The 20,760-nt window shown below is 43.9% G+C and overlaps 1 protein-coding gene across 1 annotated transcript in view; it reads left to right on the top strand.

The window, feature by feature from the left end:
* Nucleotides 1–20,760, top strand: part of LOC140732659 (dynein axonemal heavy chain 8-like) — a 704,719-nt gene that overhangs the window by 596,792 nt on the left and 87,167 nt on the right. The window contains exons 71-74 of the mRNA XM_073055352.1: nucleotides 117–288; nucleotides 5,641–5,796; nucleotides 10,052–10,207; nucleotides 13,354–13,536. Coding sequence (XP_072911453.1) covers nucleotides 117–288; nucleotides 5,641–5,796; nucleotides 10,052–10,207; nucleotides 13,354–13,536 — 667 coding nt within the window. The remainder of the gene's footprint in view (nucleotides 1–116; nucleotides 289–5,640; nucleotides 5,797–10,051; nucleotides 10,208–13,353; nucleotides 13,537–20,760) is intronic.

Raw genomic sequence — 20,760 nt, 5'->3', positions numbered from 1 at the left:
CACATACTGCCTTTTGTCAGAGAGGAAGTGTGAGATTTACCTGCAACTGAGATCTGTTATGTTCACTTCATATTGTGTTAGGTTGTTGACTGTTCATTTTTATTTCATATATCCAGATTAGTGGGCGATGTCCTATTGGCGACTGGTTTCCTCTCATATAGTGGTCCCTTCAATCAAACTTTCAGAGATATACTGACCAAAGTAATCTGGGAAGCAGAACTACAGCGAAGGAGGATTCCATATACAGATGGTATAAACCTGATAAACTTCCTGGTAGATCAGTCCACGGTGAGTTAGATTTAGATTTTTGCTTGTGTCTATTAAATTTCTATTTTAGTCAGTTCTTAAAGGAACAGAATAAACACTATGTACATCTAGACACTATTTCTGTTGAAAACATTGCTTCATTGGTAACATGCCTCTTCACTTACATTGATCATTTCGGTCATTGTCTTAATTCATTACCATTAGAAACATAGAAAACCTACAGCACAATACAGGCCCTTCGGCCCACAAAGTTGTGCCGAACATGTCCCTACCTTAGAAATTACTAGACTTCCCCATAGCCCTGTATTCTTCTAAGCTCCATTATTTAAAACATTTTCTCTTTTCCCAAGAACATAGTCATTTCCTAGTTCTGGTGACACACACTTCTGGTGACTTCAGTAAGGTTTAAGACCAGATCTCTCATGGTAGGCCAGTCCCGAAGATCAAGGCACATGCTATACATGGAGACTTGGTAGATTGGATTCAAACTTGGTTTGGTCATTAAAGAGTCAGAAGGTAGTGATAGAGAGTTGATTTTCTAACTGGAAGACTGGGACCAGTGGTATTCCTCTGTTGTTTATATACAGTATAGGTGAGTATATGATTTGTATGAAAATGCTGTTAGGCTTATTAGTATACAAATTAAAGTGGGATCCAGGGGTGAAAATCAGAATCAGATTCATTATCTCTGTTTATATGAAATGAGGTTTGTCGCTTTGTAGCAGTGGTGCTGTGCAAAGATATAAACATTTCTATAAGTTATAAAATTAATGAATAGTGCAAAAAGGTTAATGAGGTAGAGTTCATGGATTGTTCAGCAACTGATGGGAGAGGGAAGAAGCTGTTCCTACATTGCTGAGTGTGGGTAATAATGAGAAGGAGGAAGTAAGGCCGTGAGATATAGGAGCAGAATTAGGCCTTTCAACCCATCAAGTCTGCTCTGCCATTTCATCATAGCTGATCACTTTTCCCTCTCAGCTCCAATCTCCTGCCTTCTGCTAGTATCCCTTCATACTCTGACCAATCAAACATCCATCAACCTCAGATACACCCAATGACTTGGCCTCCGCAGCTACCTGTGGCAATGAATGTAACATATTCACTACTTCCAGCCAAAGTAATTCCTCCTCACTTCTGTTCTAAAAGGACACTCCTCTATTCTAAGGCTGCGTCCTCTGGTCTTAAACTCCCCCACTATAGGGAACATCCACAGCCATTTAACATTTAATAGGTTTCAAAAGGTTAGTGCTCAATTCTTCTGAATTCCAGTGAGTGGAGGCTCCTGGCAATCAAACACTCTTTATATGACAAGCTTTTCATTCTCAGAATCATTTTCATGTATCTTCTTTGAATGCTCTCCAATGTTAGCACATCCTTTCTTAGATAAGGAGCCCAAAAGTGCTCACAATATTTCAACTGAGGCCTCACCAGTGCTTTATAAAGCCTCAGCATTACACCCTTGCTTTTATATTCTAGTTCTTTTGAAATGAATGCTAGCATTGTATTTTCCTTTCTCACCATCAACTCAACCTGCAAATTAACCTTTCGGGAATATTGCACAAGTAGTCCTCAGACCCTTTGCACCTCAGATTTTTGAATTTTCTCTCCATTTTGGAAACAGTTTACCCAGTTATTTCTTCTACCAAAGTGCATGACCATACACATCCTGACACTATTCCAGCTGCCACCGTTTTTCCCATTCTTCTAATCTGTCCAAGTCCTTCTGTAGCATCTCTACTTCCTCAAAACTACCTGCCCCCTACCGTTCTTCATATGGTCTGCAAATTTTGCCACAAAGCCATCAATTCTGTTATCCAAGTCATTGACATATAATGTAAAAAGAAGCAGTCCCAACACAGACCCTTGTGGAACATCACAAGTCACCAGCAGCCAATCAGAAAAGCTTCACTTTATTCTGAATCTCCTCCTCCTGCCAATCAGCCACTGCTCTATCCGTGCTGCTATATTTCCTTTAATACCATGGGCTCTTAACTTGTTAAGCAGCTGCATGAGTTGCACCTTGTTGGGGAAGATTGTGTCCATGATGGTGCTGTTTGAGTCTACAACTCCCTGCAGTCTCTTGCAATCCTGTGCACTGGAGTCTCCATACCAGGCCATGGTGCAGCTAGTCAGAGTCCTCCACAGTCCAAGGAATATACATTTGCAAGGGTCTGTGGTGACGTGCCATTCATCCTCAAACTCCCAATGAAGCAGATCTTCTGGCATGCCTTCTTCATGATTGTATCAATATGTTGGGTCCAGAAAAGATCTTCGGATATGTTAATGCTCAGGAACTCGAAGCTGCTCACCCTTTCCAATGCTGACCTGTCAACAAAGACTGACGTGTGCTCCCCCAACTTCCTTTTCCTGAAGTACACAATCAATTCCTTGATCTTGATGATAATGAGAGCAAGGTTGTTGTTGTGACAACACTCAATAAGCCAAGATCACTTGTGTATGCCTCCTTATTGCCATCTGTGAATTTATCAGCAACTATGATACAGGTCCATAGCTCCCTGAAAGTAGCTGGTAAAGAGGGAAAATGGCATTCTAGACTTCATTGGTTAGGGTATTGTGTATAAATGTCAAGATGTTGCAGCTCTGCAAAATGTTGGTTAGGCCCTATTTGTGGTATTATGTGCAGTTCTGGTTGCCATTCTATAAGAAGGATATGGAGGCTTTGGAGAGAGTGCGGGAGAAGGTCAGCAGGCTTTGGAGAGAATTCAGGAGAGGTTCAGCAGTATGTTGCCTGGATTACAATTTATTTCTTTGAGGGGTTGGACAAACTTGCATTGTGTATTTTTTTCTGAAGCACTGGAGTCTGAGGCATGACTTTTATATTCAAGTACTGCAAAAATAAGGATAATTTTGCTCTACTTATGGATGACAACATTAAAATAAATTAATTTTGTTCTCAGAAGGATGTTAGAGCTGCTGCTTAATAGCATAAGTATTTTAAGCCGAAACCCATGGAGTCTGCTCCGCCATTCCATCACAACTGATTTATTATCCCTCTCAACCCTATTCTCCTACCTTTTCCTTGTTAATTTTGATGCCCTACCAACCTTTATTTTAAATATAACCAATGACTTGGCTTTCACAGCTGTCCATGGTAATGAACTCCACAGATTTACCAACCTCTGGCTAAAGAAATTCATCCTCATCGCTGTTCTAAATGGACATTCCTCTATCCTAAGGAATGACCACCCACTATAGGAAACATACTCTTCACATCCACTCTATCTAGGTTTTCAATAGGTTTTAATGGAATCTCCCCCACTGTTCTAACCTCCAGTGAATATAGGCCAAAAGCTATCAAAGGCTCCTCATGTGTTAACCTTTTCATTCCCAGGATCATTCTCTTGAACCTGCTCTGGACTTTCTCTAATGCCAGCACACCCTTGCTTCGATAAAAATCCAAAACTGCTCATAATACTTGAGTGCAGACTGACCAATGCCTTATAAAGCTTCAGCATTTCATCAGCACACAAAAATCGGCAGAAGCTGGAAATCCAATGCAACCTGCACAAAATGCTGGAGAAACTCAGCAGGTCAGGCAGCATAAACAGTCAACAATTTGGGCCGACACCCTTCATCAGGACCTGGAGGAACCTGTCGCTATCGCCTGTCTTCCCTATATTTCCTTGGTTTCTGGAAGTATCATCAGGATCCTGAAGAAATAACAGATTAATACTATCCATAAGCCCGCAAGGAAGATGAAATCACTGTTTGTGTGGGTCAAAGATGACTTGAGACTCAGGATGGCTGGCACTTACAGGATTCTCTGTGAATGCAACAGGACATGTGGTGGAAACCCACATCAGGGACCACAGGAGGTGTATCTATTTGGGGTTACCTGGAGAAATTAGTGGTAGCAGAACACTGCATTCGCAAAGGCCGTAGGACTGATTCTGACAGCACAAAATTACTGTGCCGCGCCAATGGCTTTTGGGACCGCCTGGTGAAGGAAGCCATTGAAATAAATTAGAAGAAAAGAATTTTAACAAAGATGAAGGTTTCACTCTGAGTAAGAACTGGAATTCGATTGTAAACAATGTGAAGCAACGGAACCCTGTTTGGATGAGGACTAACCAATCAGGAGGGATAGATGAAGGTGGTATAAATACCATTGGACTAGATATGCCCAGGCATCATCCTGATGAAGGTGGCAGAGTTTGTCATTGAAACATTGGTTAAAATTGATAACAGTACCTGGCTGGAAGCCCGAGAAGAGTTTAATTGTGCTGAAGTAATGTTCCTGGGTTCATTGTCCATTCAGAAATCTGATGGGAGAGTGAAAAAGCTGTTCCTGAAACACTAAGTATGTCTTTGGCCTCCTGTACTTCTTCCTTGCTGGTAGCAATGAGGGGAGGGCATGTCCTGGCTGATGGGGGTCCTTAATGATGGATGCTGCCTTCTTGCGACATTGCCTTTTGAAGGTGTCCTCGATGTTGGGGAAGCTAGTGCCTAAGATGGAGCTGGCTGAGTTTATGACTTTCTGCTGCTTTTTCTGATCTTGTGCAGTAGCTTCATACCAGACTGTGATATAATGTTCTACACGATACATCTGTCATAATCTGCAAGTGACTTTGGTGCCATACCAGTTCTTCTCAAACTCCTAATGAAGTACAGGCACTGTAGTGCCTTTTTCTATTTAAATCAATATGTTGAGTCCAGGATAGATCCTCAGAGATTTTCACATCTAGGAACTTGAAACTGCTTACCCTTTACACTGGGACTGGTGTGTGTTCCTTCGATTTCTGCTTCCTGAAGTCCATAATCAATTCATTGGTCTTACTAAAGTCAAGTGCAAGGCTGTTGTGACACCACTCAGCCAGCTGATTTATCTCACTCCTGTGCACCTTCTCATCACCATCTGGAATTCTGTTAACATTAATTGTGTCTTCAGCAAGTTTATCAACAGCATTTGAGCTGTGGCTAGCCACATGATCGTGGGTGGAGAGAGAGTAGAACAGAGGGCTAAGCACATATCCTTGAGATGTGACGGTGTTGATAGTCAGCGAGAAGATGGTGTTATTTCTGATCCATACAGTGATTCTCAGCTGTAGCAGACTGAGACAGAAGTATTTAATAATTTCCATTGGAGCTGCTTGTACAAGTCACCTCCTTGATGGTGCCCAAGAAGTTGGATGAAGGGTCTTGAACCAAAACTTTGACAATTTATTCATTTTCATAGATGCTGCCTGACCTGCTGAGTTCCTGCAGCATTTTGTGTGAGTTATCTGTATTCCACTATCCGTTACAATTTATTTCCAGAAGTTTTCTGACTTAATCTTCATTGATCATTTAAGGAATTATACTCATTGTTAGACTTTGTGCCTTTAATAAGCCTCTTTGGTTTTATTTTTCTAGATCGGTGAGTGGAACCTGCAAGGATTGCCAAATGATGACTTGTCAGTTCAGAATGGCATTATTGTCACCAAAGCAACCAGATATCCACTTCTCATTGACCCTCAGACTCAGGGTAAATCCTGGATCAAGAGGAAGGAGCAAGACAATGAACTACAGGTAGAAATGCACAAACTGTATAAATATGTATTATTTAGCATGTGAAGCAGCATACTTAGCACACAATGAGACAATCCAATTAATATAATGTGTAGTTTATTTACTTCTCCAATTTTCTCACCTTTTCAGAAGGTTTCAATTTTAGTGGCTGTTTTTAATCAGAGAACATCAGAGATTGAAATGAAAGGGCCAGAAGTAGATTGAGCAAAATCTATCTTGGACATCTGTTTATTACTCATTTGTGCCCAATTTTGGTGGAAGGCACACCTGTTGCAAAATTAGCCACTCTTCTAGTCATGACGTACCTTTGCATAGCTATAATTTTTATGGTATTACTTGGAAAAGCAGCACAGTGATGCAGCTATTAAAACCATTTCTTCATAAAACAGTATAAATGGGTTTAGGTCTGATCTCAAGTGCTGCCTGTGTTTAGTTTGTATGCCCTGCTTGTGACCATATCATGGTTTTCTTCTGGTGCTGCAGTTTTCTCCAGCATGCAGGTTGATAGGTTAACTGACCACAGTGAGATTGCCCCTGGTGTATAGGTGGATGGTAGAATCTAGGGGCAGTTGATGAGGATGTGGGGAGAATAAAACTGAGATAAATGTGGAGACTCAGGAAAATTGGAGCAACAAATAATCTACTGGAGGAACTCAGTGTGTCAAACAGATATTGGTAAAGCTGCAGGTCAAAGCTCTGCATCAGGATGTGGGATCAGGGTAATTGGGTTTTTGCTAGTCTGCACCTTCTTTGTGGGCTGAAGGGTTTGGTTCCATACTCTATGGCTCTTTATAAGAAACACAGATAGAGTAGACAGCTGGTATCTTTTCTCTGAGTTTAAAATGTCTAATACTTGAGGGAATGGATTTAAGGTGAGGGTTGGAGAAGTTCAAAGGAGATGTGTAGGGCAAGTTTTTACACACTGAGTGGTGGCTACCTAGAATCTGTTGCCGGGTACACCAGCAGCCGACTATAATCAAGCGCTTGAGATACTACATGATGTCTTCTCCACACAAGAAACAGTCCATCCCGATGCATTTCAAATCATAGTCAGGGACTTCAACCAGACTTGTTTGAAGAAAATCCTGTCCAATTACCAACAGCATATAACCTGTAGCACCCAGGGTTCCAACACACTAGACTACTGTTATACTAAGATAAGAAATGCCTTCTGTTCCATGCTCAGAGTGCACTTCAGTAAATCTAATTATTAGTTGTCCTTCTACCTGCATACAGGCATTGTCTAAAGACAAGTTCCAGAGATTAGAGCAACAAAGAGTGGTTGAGGGAGCAGAGGAGTGGATACAGGTTTGCTTCAAGTTGGTGGACTGGTCCGTGTTCAAGGAGTCATCCGTAGATCTGATTGAATACACCACGGTTGTCACGGACTTTATTAAAAAAGTTGTAAGTGAGTGTGTCCTCATGAAATCATTTGGAGTCTTCCCCAACCAGAAGCCCTGGATGAACCATGACATACGTAATCTACTAGGGCCAGGTCAGAGGATTCAGGTCTGGTGACCAAGAAGGTTATAAATATCCAGGTACAATCTTCAGAAAGCCATCTCACAAGTGAAGTAGCAAATCTGGACTAAACTTGAATCAATGAAAGATACGACAGTTGTGGCAGGCCTTGAATACTACCACCTCTTGTAAAGTTCAATCAAGCAACACTGGCAACAACAGGACTTTACCTTCAGAGAGCGCAATGCCTTCTATGCTCGCATTTGCCATCAAAACTTGAAAGAACCATCACAAATTCACACAACCCCAATGATCCTGTGATTTCAGTCTCTGAGGGTGACATGTAAGCTGCCTTCAGGAGGATGAAACCCCGAAAAGCATCCGGTACCAGGCCAACACTAAAAACCTGTGCTTATTTACAGGCTGGAGTGTCTACTGAGATCATTACCATCTCGCTTCGGCATTCTGAGTCACCTATTTCAAGAAGACTTCAATTATACCAGAGCCCAATAAGAATGACGTAACCTACCTCAATGACTACCATCCAGTAGCACTTACATCCACAGTGAAGAAGTGTTTTGAGAGGTTGGGGATGAAACATATCCAGTCCTGCATGAGAAATGACTTGGATCCACTCCAATTTGCCTACTGGAGCAACAGGACCCCACAGCAGATGCCATCTTATTGGCTTTTAACTCAACCCTGGAACATCTGGACAGCAAAGATACATACATCAGTACGCTCGTTATTGACTACAGCTCAGCATTCAATGCCATCACCCCCTCAAAATTAATTAATAAACTTCAAAACCTTGGCCTCAATACCTCCGTGTGATTTCCTCACTTGCAGACCCCAGTCAGTTTGGATTGGCGTCAACATCTCCTCCACAATCTCCATCAGCGCAGGTACACCACAAGGCTGTGTGCTTACCTCCCTGCTCTACTCACTTTAAACTTTAGATTGTGTGGCTAAGCACAGCTCCAATGCCATATTCAAATTTGCTAATGAGACCACTGCTGTAGGCCAAATCAAAGGAGGTGTCAAATCGGCGTATAAGAGGAAAATTGAAAATCTGGCTGAGTGGTGCCATGACAACAACCTCTTACTCAATGTCAGCAAGACCAAGGATCTGATTATTGACTTCAGGAGGAATAAACTAGGGGTCCACAAGTAGATCCTCATTAGAGCATCAGGAGTGGAGAGGGGTGGAGAAATTCCATGGTGTTATTATTTTGGAGGACCGGTCAGGGACCACCATGTAACTACAATTGCAAAAAATGTACGGCAGCACCTCTACTTCTTTAGGAGTTTATGAAGATTCAGCATGACATCTAAAACTTCGACAAATCTCTCTAGATGTGTAGCAGAGAGTATATTGAATGACTGCATCACAGCCTGGTGTGGTAGCACCAAAGCCCTTGAATGGAAAAGCCTACAAAAAGTAGTGGATATGGCCCAGTCTATCATGGATAAAGACCTCCCCACCATTGACCACATCTACACAAAGCCTTGTCATAAGAAAGCAACATCGATCATTAGGGTCCCCCATCACCCACGCCATGCTCTCTTCTCACTGCTACCATTGGGAAGAAGGTACAGGAGCCTCAGGACTCACACTACCAAGTTCAGGAACAGTTATTACCCCTCAACTATCAGGCTCTTGAACCAGAGGGGATAACTTCACTCAAATTCACTTGCCCCTCATTGAAATGTTCCCACAACCTATGGACTCATTTTCAAGGAGTCTTCATCTCATGTTCTTGATATTTATTGCTTATTTATTTATTATTATTATTTCTTTCTTTTTGTACTTGAACAGTGTGTTGTTTTTTACTCACTAGTTGAACACCCAAGTTGGTGCTGTCTTTCATTGATTATATTATGGTTATTATTCTATTATGGAATGCCCATAAGAGAATGAATCTCTGGTTGTATATGGTATGTATTTGTACTGTCAACTTTAAACTTTGAACTTGATAAAATATGTAAATTGTAAAATATTGTTACATATTTTTAAAACTTGCATACTGTTCATATAGATCAATTCATTACAACAGTACATCGAGGTAGTACAAGGTAAAACAGATTGCAGAATGAAGTGTTACTAATACGCAGAAAGTGCAGTGCAGGTAGGCAACAAGGTGCAAGATCATAACAAGGTACTTTGCGAGGTCAGGAGGCCATCTTGAATCCATCAGCAGTCTTGTAACAGCAGTATGGAAGCTGCCCTTAAGCCTGGGGTTGCATGATTTCAGACTTTTGTATCTCCGGCTGGGTGGGAGAGGGGAGAAAAGAGAATGTCTGGATTCAGTGTGGTCTTTGATTATGTTAGCTGTTTTACCAAGGCAGTGAGAAGTGTGGACAAGAGTCTAAGGAGGGGAGATTGGTTTCCATGAGGCAGATATGATAGAGGCATTTAAGAGGCTGTTAGACAGGCTCATCAATATCCAAAGAATAGAGAAATACAGACCATGTGCAGACAGAAGGGTTAGTTTAATTAAGCATCATTAGCTTAATTAGTCCAGCAGAACATTGTGGGCTGAAGGGCCTGTTCCTGGATTATATTGTTCTGTTTTGATTTCATGTCAGATAGCTTGGTTGTCTCTAAAAGATTTGTAGGGTGCTCTGGGGTCAATTTCCAAATGCCTGTTGGCCAATTACATCCCTTTTCTTCAGTTTCACAACAACCAACTGCAGAAACATCAGAATACTGTATTTAATGGAGTCTATCTGTGTGAGGGTGGACATGAGGCGAGAGTCTGAATTATAAACTCTGGTTCCTTTCATTCCAAAGATAACATCACTTAATCACAAATATTTTCGCAATCATTTGGAGGACTGTTTGTCACTCGGACGTCCTATGCTTTTGGAAGATATACAAGAGGAACTGGACCCTGCTCTGGATAACGTGTTGGAGAAAAACTTCATCAAAAGTGGGACCACTTTTAAGGTGCATTATTTCTTAAGAGATTTGTCGCAATATTCTCATGCTCAACCCATTCTTAATACATAATTAAAGTTCCATGACAAGACACAGGTTTGTTTTCCCACAGCATTTATTATCTACTTTTAACTCCTCTTGAGAAGTTGGATGAGATCCACCTGTTTAACTGTTGATTGATCCTTTGATGATTGCAACCCCATTTTTCTATTAGGTCATGGCTTTCCAACATGGGGTATGTGGACTCTTGGGCTAATGGTAAGGCTCAATGGCATAAAAAATGTTGGGAAGCCCTGTATTCCATGATTTGTTCTCCTTGGTGAGAGCAGAGTATTTCTAGTAGGTTCTCCAGACTAGGTGAATAGAATAGATGCCATCATAATCCTGATTTATGTTTCGCGGATGGTGAAAAGGCTTTGGGAAATTGGGAAATGAGTCATTAGCTAGTGGGTACTGACCTGGTCTTGCAGCTCATTATTCACGTCATCATCTTGTGGCTTTTGATAAGTAGTAACCTCAATCACATTGACAGTGGATCTCAGTGTTAAATATCAAGAGTGAATGGTTTGGCTTTTCCTTGTTAGAGATAGCTGTTACCTGCCACTTAGGTGATGTGAATGTTACTTACATCTCTCAGCCCTTGCCTGAACATTGTTAAGATCATGTTGTGAATAGGCACGGCATGTTCATTTTCTAAAGATATGTGAATGGATTTGAATCATCAGAAGACATTTTTATTTCTGACCTTACAATGCAAGAAAGGTCATTAGTCAATTCAGGTCGAGTTTATTGTCAAATGCACAAGTATGTGAATCTACAGGTGCAATGAAAAATTTACTTACAGCAGTATTATAGGCACATAACATTCAGATCAAAAATGTAAATTAAACACGAAGTACACATAAATTATCCAAAGATTTTACAAGAAATAACACAATTAGAACCAATAAAATAAACAAAGTTCATCCCTGTAATGAAGGTAGTTAGGTCTGCAACATTACCCTGAATATCTGCAGTGGCGTTCTGAGGCTGATTAACTTCCACCAGTCACAATCTTCTGAAATTTAGCTTTCTTTCTCATGTTTGGATCACTAAGACTATTTAATGAGGACTGGAGCTGAGTCGAAACCCAAACACTGTTGATGATAGCTTTCTGTCATTTGAGTCAGAGATGTAGCTTTCAGGGCTTGGAACTGGCTACAGGCTAATGCTTTTTAGGGGTTTATTCCACATTGCTGGTTTTCACACCTCCATCACCACAACTCAGCATTGAGCCTCCCCGCGGTTCTTACCCATACTACTCAGCACCCGATCGTGCTCTTCCTGATCTCCACTTTATAATGTCTTCAACCCAAACACTTTAATATTCAAAATGTATGCTGTTACTTTCAGTTGCTTGGGCCTTGAATTTAGCATGGACATGCACAGTCTATTTTGCAATTGTTACCCCTGTTGATAGCATAAGTTAGCTTGATCACACTATCTATTTAATGCAGTTTGCCAGAAATAGGAAAATGTGAGTCTTGAAACTTAACAGTGTCTTCATGAGGCCTCTCCCGGCCTTAAGCAAAGTACTGGTCAGTGTTTATTAAAGAGAGGATTGTGTAATTTTTGTCTGATGTATGGGTATGTGTATGTTTAGCTGACTCCTCACAGTTTAGGTACCTTTTAGGACAAGAGCATTTGCTTTTTTGGAATTTTATAATGACTTTGGGACAAATCTGAGTATTTCCCATGTGAGTCTAGTGAAAAGATTTGTTTCCAGGATTCCATAAGGCTTACACGCACTGAAACTTAAGCTTTATTTAGGTCTGGAACTGAGTTTCGACGCTCTTCACAAAAATTGCTGAGCTTATGGCCAGTCATGGTTGAGACTACAATTTTGATGAAATACTATACTGCTGCTGATGGAGATCTATGTGCCATGTGGATGTGGAACATAGAATAATAGATCACAGCTCAAAAAGAGATGCCTATGATGACAATAAAGTATCTAACAATTTACACTTCCTCGTTCTTCAACTGCAGCCAAGTCGATAGAGATAGATTCCCTGGTAATGCTCCCAACTCTTCCTGCACTACTTTGACAACTGCATTGTTGCTGCTTCATGCACCCAATCTGAGCTCGTCAATTTCATCAATTTCATCAATTTTCCCCCCAACTTCCATCCTGCCCTTAAATTCACTTGGTCCATTTCTGATGTCTCTCTCCCCTTTCTCAATCTCTCTTTCCAATCTCTGGAGACAAACTGTCAATTGATATATTTTATAAGCATAAGTACTCCCACCGGGAACTTTGCACAGCAATAGTTCCCCCTATGATTCCTTTGTCCATTTGTCCCTACCCACTAATCTCTCTCCTGGCATTTATCCTGCACATTCACCTCCATTGTGGACCCAAACCATCCTTCCAAATGAGTTAACACTTCACCTGTGAATCTGTTGTGGCCATCTACTGTATCCGGTGCTCCCAATGTGACCTCTTCTGCATTGTTGAGAGCTGAAGTAGATTGAGGAACCGCTTTGGCGAGCACCTCCACTCTGCTAACAAATAGCAGAATTTCCCAGTGGCCATTCGTTTTATCTCCATTCCCATTCTCACTTGTTGGTCCATGGCCTTCTCTTCTGCCATGATGAGGCAATGCCTCATATTCCATCTGGTACCTCCAACCTGAAGGCATGAACATTGATTTCTGCAATTTCTGATAATTTTTCCTTTCCCTCTTTTTCATTTCCCCACTCTATCCTCTTACCTCTTCTCCTCACCTGCCTATCACCTCCCCCAGTGCCCTCCTTCCCTTTCTCCCATTCTATCAAATTCCTTCTTCTCCAGCCCTCCCAGCTTCTCATTTCATCCCCCTCCCCTACCCACCTGGCTTCACCTATCACCTTCCAGCTTGTCCTCCTCTTCCCTCCGACTTCTTTTTCAGGCATCTTCCTCCTTCCTTTCCAGTCCTGATGAAGGGTCTTCACCCAAAACCTCAACTGTTTATTCTTTTCCACAGACACTGCTTGACCTGTTCAGTTCACTCTGTATTTCCAGCATATGGCAAATCTCTTGTGTTTATCTGTCCTGGTTAAAAATTGAACTTGCATCATAAAAAGAATGGATATGGTAGAGGTTAAAAATGTTGATGTGAATTGCTTCTCTGCAGGTGAAAGTGGGGGATAAAGAAACTGATGTGATGTCTGGATTCATGTTGTACATCACCACAAAACTTCCAAATCCTGCCTACACTCCAGAAATCAGTGCCAAAACATCCATCATTGACTTCACTGTAACCATTAAGGGTCTTGAGAACCAACTGCTTGGCCGAGTGATCCTCACTGAGAAACAGGTAAGCTCAGAACCCTTTTGAACTGAGTAATAAGGCATTCGGATGCATGTTGGAATGTGACATAATACTTCACGTTGCCAAGCTGATCATTAGTATACAATATGAATAAAGATAATTTTACCTAAGAAATTGTTCTTCTAAATTTACTTTCCTGTATCTGTTTATTTGACATGCCAATCCATAGGGAGGTGATGTATTTATATTATGGTACTTAAAACAATCCTCTACTTCAGTGTAACTATTACTGATGATGACTGATATGTTGATCTGCTGTAAGTCCATGTTGTTATTTCGTAGGGCAGGTTACCTTGCTGTTCAGATTTTAACGTAAAGGAAATCATAAAAGTGTTTATCACAGAAATAAGGACTTTCAACCCATCTTATCCATACTTGATGACTCTTTAAGCTAATCTTGTTTGTCTGCATTGTTTATATCATTCTATGCCTTTTCTATCTAAGTAGCCGTCCAAACAGCTTTTAATCTTTCTTACTGTAACTTCTTCTACCACCGCCTCTGCCAACTCATTCCAGATTACCATCACACTGAAAAATCTACCCCCATAGGTCTGTCTCCTTTATGTTTCTCTTAAACTTAAACTTGTGCTCTCTAGTTCTAAACTCCCCTGCCCTGGGATTATCTATTTTATCTATGTCTCTCATAATTTTATAAACCACTATAAGATCATCATTCTGTGACTGGGTGAGAATCAACCCAGTCTATTCAATCTCTCCTTATAACTACAGCCCTCCATTCCAGTTAAAATTCTGGTGAATCCCTTTTGCACTTGATATTGACTTGAAAATGTAACTTTTTTTTCTCTTTCCACAAATGCGCCTGACAAGTGTATGTCAAACATTTTCTCTTTTTGTTTTATATTATGGCTGGTCACTTATCTCAGCACCACTTTTCTACAACAACCTAATGTCTCTTGATTCTCTAACTAGCCAAAAACCTCACTAGCCAATATACTCAGTGCCAACCTCCGCAGCCTCTTAAGATTCACCACGCACTGGGTAAAGAAATTTCTTCTTATCTATCTTGAAGGCTGATTCCTTATTTTAAGACCGTGACTGGTGGTTTTGGAGACCAAAACCAAGGAAAGTATCATCCCTACATCTAACCTCATCAACTGTCTTAAGTATTTCATTTATTTCAATGAGATAACCCCATTCCTCAAAAACCTAGAGACAAGTTTACCTTTCCTCATATGACAAGTAATTCGCTAGGAGAATTGAATGAAAAAGAAGAGATTTTGTTTCATTTATACACGGCACTAATAAGACAACTTCTGGAGGACTGTATACAGTTTCATGGTCAAGTTTATTAGACAGTTTGTCTAATCAAGGCTAGGCTATTAGTTCTGAAGTTTAGTAGAGTGTCATTGAAATCCACAAGATCCTGATTGGGTGGATGTGGGGGTAATAATTTCTCTAGAGGGAGAATTTAGAACTAGGAATCATTGTTTGAAGACAATGGATCTCATTTTTAATATAGAGACTATGTGATTTTTTTTTCTGTCTGAAGGCTGTGAATCTTTGGAACTCTCTTTTTAAAGGGTATGGAAGCAGAGTCATTGGCTATTTTTAATGTAGAGATTGATTCTTGATTTAAAAAAGGGTGAAAAGTTATCACAGGCAGTCAGGAATATAGAATTGAGATTACAATCAGATAACTTGATTAAATGCTATTAGCTGGCAATCCTTTCGAGATTGAAAGTAATTTTTGGATATGTCTGGGAGCTGTTGTGTTGCAGGTGTTAACACTCGACTATAATGATCAGTTAGGCACAGAGAGGAACAGTTTTTACTGACAAATACCTTTATTGTCTCAGCTAACAAGCATGTGGCATGTGAATTTACAGACTAATTAGTGCATTAGATTTCCATGACCCTCCAAGAATAGTCAAAGAATAGAAAAGGTAATGCCAGGGAAAAGGAGTTTAGGCTGGCCAGGCGTTTCTCCACATTTCTGACATGGGGTCGTCCACATCCACGATGGTGGTCTTTGGAGTTGCCACTGCCTGTGCTCCCAAAGTCATCCATTTTTATTCTTTTCCTTATCAGTTCGATCTGTGATGTTTCAAGTTTGTTGACTCAAGTTTATCTGAGTGACCTGTATTATTTTTTCATTCGATGTTGCCCAAGGCTTCAAGCAGTATATGGTTCTTTCCTCCAGCCTTATGCCCTCGGTCATTTATTTTGTGTACTTTTCCCCCAACTCAGACTGTTTCAAACCAGTCTAACAGGGCCCAGACAATTAGATTACAGGCTGTTCCTTCTGCAAGCCTGCTACTTTAAATAATAAATAGCTTCTTATCTGAGAATGTGTGGTGAACTAGATATACCTGTCTGACTGCTCCTGTGGCTCCTCCCACAGACCCCTGTATAAAGGCGACTGTGGGCTGCTGCTCTCCCTCATTTTCCCCAGGATGTAGTGTTGTTTATTCTTCCAGTCAATAAAAGCCGATATCTCGTTTCCTAAGTCTCAGCGTGAGCTATTGATGGTGCATCAATTTTATTGACTGGAAGTTAAAACATGGAAACCGTTTTACGCCCAGAATGCTTAGATTTGGACCCCCAAGACCCTGAAGCAGCTCTTGCCTTTGAACACTGGCTTGTATGCTTCCAATCATACTTGGAGGAGGTTCGTGCCACCGACTCAGCTGTTAGGCTCAGACTTCTCCTCTCGAGGGTGGCCCCAAAAGTTTATTCATTCATCAGGGACCTCTCGACCTACGAGGGGGCGCTTGACGCCCTCAAAAGACAGTACCTGCGGCCGGTGAACACAGTTTATGCCCGGCATCGCTTGGCAACACGAAAACAGCGGCCTACGGAGTCGACTGCTGAATTTCTCCGAACTCTACAGGCACTCGTGCGGACTTGTGACTGCCAAACGCTCACAGCGGAACAGCATGCGGAACTCTTGGTCCGAGACGCTTTTGTGACTGGAGTCAGGTCAGTGTATTTGCGCCAGCGGCTGCTGGAAAAAGCTGATCTTACCTTACGCTCAGCGATAGAGACGGCTGATACGTTGGAGGCTGCACAGCTGTACACCGAGGCGGTCCAGCTGCGCGATTCCCCGGTTCCGAGCGAATTCGCCAACGCCGCTGCCAGTCGCGGTATCACGAACTCCTCGAATTCGCCAGGCATAAAACTCTGTTACTTTTGTGGGCTTCAGAAACATTCCAGAAACAGCTGCCCGGCTCACGAAGTGACTTGTTCCAGCTGCGGGAAGAAGGGCCATTTCGCCAAGGTCTGTAAATCTAAACCGCGCCCGGGGTCGAGCAGCGCTGCGTCTGAGACCTGGGGGCCGCCATTTTGCATGCCCGGATGTGAGCGGCCATCTTTGCCGGCGTCACCAGGCCCCGCCCCTACCTACCCGTGTGTGACCTGGGAGCCGCCATCTTGCATGCCCGGATGTGAGCGGCCATCTTTGCCGGCGTCACCAGGCCCCGCCCCCGACTCGCCCCGTTCAACGCTGGCTACCGTGACCCTCGATCAAAGCACTCCGCACCAGCTCGCAAGGTCGATGATGGACATCCTGGTGGAGGGGCACAGGACTAGCTGCCTGTTTGACATGGGCAGCACTGAGAGTTTTATTGACCCGGCCACAGTGCAACACTGTGGACTCGTGACACGGCCGGCACGTCAGAAGATCACCTTGGCTTCTGGGTCGCATTCCACAGACATCCAGGTGGGTTGTGTAGCGACATTGGTGGTGCAGGGCACAGAGTATCGGAACTTTGCGTTCCTGGTCATGCCTCGACTGTGCGCACCTGTGCTGTTGGGGCTCGACTTCCAGAGTCATCTCAAAAGTGTGACTATGGCATATGACGGGCCCCTCCCACCACTCACTGTCAGGAATCCTCAGTTTGGTGGGACTTCGCCGTATACTCCGTTACCACATGCACATACACACCGAACCACACATCCTGCCCAGCACCATGCCGATAGCTGTGCTACTGACACTACTTGCAGCCTCTCCACCCTCAAGATCCCTCCCCCATCGCTGTTCACCAACCTGACCCCCGACTGTAAACCGGTGGCGACTAAAAGCAGGAGGTACAGCGCAGGGGACAGGGCCTTTATTCATTCAGAGGTGCAGCGGCTGCTCGGGGAGGGGATCATTGAGCCGAGCACAAGCCCATGGCGGTCCCAGGTGGTTGTTGTTCAGACTGGGCAGAAAAATAGGATGGTTGTGGACTATAGCCAGACCATCAATAGATTCACGCAGCTTGACGCGTACCCCCTACCCCGCATCGCGGATATGGTCAACCAGATAGCTCAGTACAAGGTGTACTCGACAATAGATCTGAAATCCGCTTATCACCAGCTCCCCATCCGCCCAGAGGACCGCCCCTACACCGCCTTTGAGGCGGGTGGCAGGCTCTATCACTTCCTGCGCGTCCCATTTGGTGTCACAAATGGGGTCTCAGTCTTCCAGAGGGAGATGGACCGGATGGTGGACCAGTACAAACTGAAGGCCACATTTCCCTATCTAGATAACATCACCATCTGTGGTCGTGACTGGTCGGATCACGACGCCAACCTCCAACGATTTTTCCAAGTGGCCGAAGCTTTGAACCTCACTTATAACAAGGACAAGTGTGTGTTCAGAACCACACGACTCGCTATCCTTGGGTATGTCGTGGAGAACAGGGTCATTGGCCCTGACCCCGACCGTATGCGCCCCCTGTTAGAACTCCCTCTTCCCACCACTCTCAAGGCCCTCCGGCGGTGCCTGTTTTTTTTTCCTATTACGCCCAATGGGTCCCCCATTACGCAGACAAGGCCCGCCCCCTGGTCCGGTCTACCACTTTTCCCCTCTCTGCCGAGGCCCGCGCGGCCTTCAGCTGCATTAAAGGGGACATTGCCAAAGAAACGATGCATGCGGTGGACGAGACCATTCCCTTCCAAGTAGAGAGTGACGCCTCTGACGTCGCGCTGGCTGCTACCCTCAATCAGGAAGGCAGACCAGTGGCGTTTTTTTCTCGTACCCTTCAAGGCTCTGAACTTCGGCACTCCGCGGTGGAGAAAGAAGCCCAGGCTATAGTGGAAGCTATTAGGCACTGGAGGCACTATCTCGCCGGCAAAAGGTTCACCTTGCTGACCGACCAGCGCTCGGTTGCGTTCATGTTCAGCAACCAACAGCGGGACAAAATCAAAAATGATAAAATTTTGCGATGGAGAATAGAACTCTCCACCTACAATTATGATATCCTGTACCGGCCTGGTAGGCTCAATGAACCCTCTGATGCCCTATCCCGGGGAACGTGTGCTAGTCGACCAGCTGTATGCCCTTCATGCCCAACTTTGCCATCCGGGGGTCACCCGATTTTACCATTTCATTAAAGCCCGGAACCTGCCGTACTCCCTGGAGGACATCAGGACGATGACCAGGGACTGCCAGATCTGCGCTGAGTGCAAACCGCACTTCTACCGTCCTGACACTGCGCAGCTTGTCAAGGCCACCCGCCCTTTTGAGCGACTGAGTGTTGACTTTAAGGGCCCCCTTCCCTCCACCGACCGCAATGTCTATTTTCTCAGTATTATTGACGAGTACTCGCGATTCCCCTTTGCCGTTCCCTGCCCTGACACTACTACCACGTCGGTCATAAAAGCCCTGCGCCAGCTCTTCACTCTGTTTGGATATCCCTGCTATGTCCACAGTGATAGAGGGTCCTCCTTTATGAGTGACGAGTTGCGCTGGTTCCTGCTAGCTAGGGGCATTGCTACTAGTCGGACCACGAGTTATAATCCCCGGGGAAATGGCCAGGTGGAGAGGGAGAATGCCACAGTGTGGAAGGCCACCCTTTTAGCCCTTAAGTCAAAAGGGTTGCCGGTCTCCCGATGGCAGGAGGTCCTCCCTGAGGCACTCCACTCTATCCACTCCCTGTTGTGTACGTCCACTAATGCCACCCCTCACGAACGCCTATTCTCTTTTCCCAGGAAGTCTGTCACTGGGACCACCCTACCAGTTTGGCTGACATCCCCGGGGCCAGTGCTGCTACGTAAACATGCGAGGAGTAATAAGTACTCCCCGCTGGTCGAGAGGGTTCACCTCCTGCATGCTAATCCCCGGTATGCCTACGTGGTCTTGCCTGATGGGCAGGAGGACACGGTCTCTGTCCGCGACCTGGCGCCCGCCGGAGCAGCAGACCACTACCCCGAACATTCCACGGTAACTATGCACCTTGTACCCGAGGTGACACCGCACACACCGTGCCACACCCAGACTCCTCACGACGCTCATGTACCGGGCATCTCGTACGCGTCTATTTCGGGGACCTCGCACACACGCGAGGGATCCCTGACACCTCCAGTTGGGACAGAACCAACCCACTCTCCGCCTCCGGTGCAAACACCACCTCCGGCACCTGTGCCATCACCACCTCCGGCACCTGTGCAATTGCAGCCGGAGCTACGTAGATCGCAGCGAACGATTTGACCACCTGATAGACTTAACCTGTAAATATACTTGGGGACTTTTTTTAAACAAAGGGAGGGTGAATGTGGTGAACTAGATATACCTGTCTGACTGCTCCTGTGGCTCCTCCCACAGACCCTGCTGACTGCTCCTGTGGCTCCTCCCACAGACCCCTGTATAAAGGCGACTGTGGGCTGCTGCTCTCCCTCATTTTCCCCAGGATGTAGTGTTTTTATTCTTCCAGTCAATAAAAGCCGATATCTCGCTTCCTAAGTCTCAGCGTGAGTTATTGATGGTGCATCAGAATGGTCTCAGGTTTAACAGATCATCAGCAGAAACTCCTTGTGTCCATGTCAGTTGCTTTGATTAAGCTATCCCTGAGCAAGAACCAGTTCACCAAACGGTTCACAAAATGGTGGCTGCAAGGACAGTTTCACAAAATGGCCACTTCCATTCCTGCAACCACATGGCATGAACAAAGACTTTTGCTTTGTCTGTTTCCACTGCCTTTGTCTTATTCTTGTTCACTGATTTGTAGATTATAGTTCTTTCTGGCCCTCAGCTATAGGAACAGTTACAATATGCTCTTATTCTCTGTCATAGTTCAGTTCAGTTTACATCATAAACTATCAGTTACTAATGCTGTCCTTATCCTCATACCAGCTGTCCAGATATGCTTACACCCCTTCCCCCACCAACACTTTACATGTCTGCGTAATTCTAAATCAAGGTAAAAGACACTGAGGCAGATACATTCTCGGAAGAGAATAACTTTTGGGCACAGTCCTGTTGTACAC

This window comes from Hemitrygon akajei, chromosome 9 (genome assembly GCF_048418815.1).
Source record: "Hemitrygon akajei chromosome 9, sHemAka1.3, whole genome shotgun sequence".
NCBI classification, from domain to species: Eukaryota; Metazoa; Chordata; class Chondrichthyes; order Myliobatiformes; family Dasyatidae; genus Hemitrygon; species Hemitrygon akajei.
Note: the sequence above shows the minus strand (reverse complement) of the source record. Positions and strands in the feature narration are given on the sequence as shown.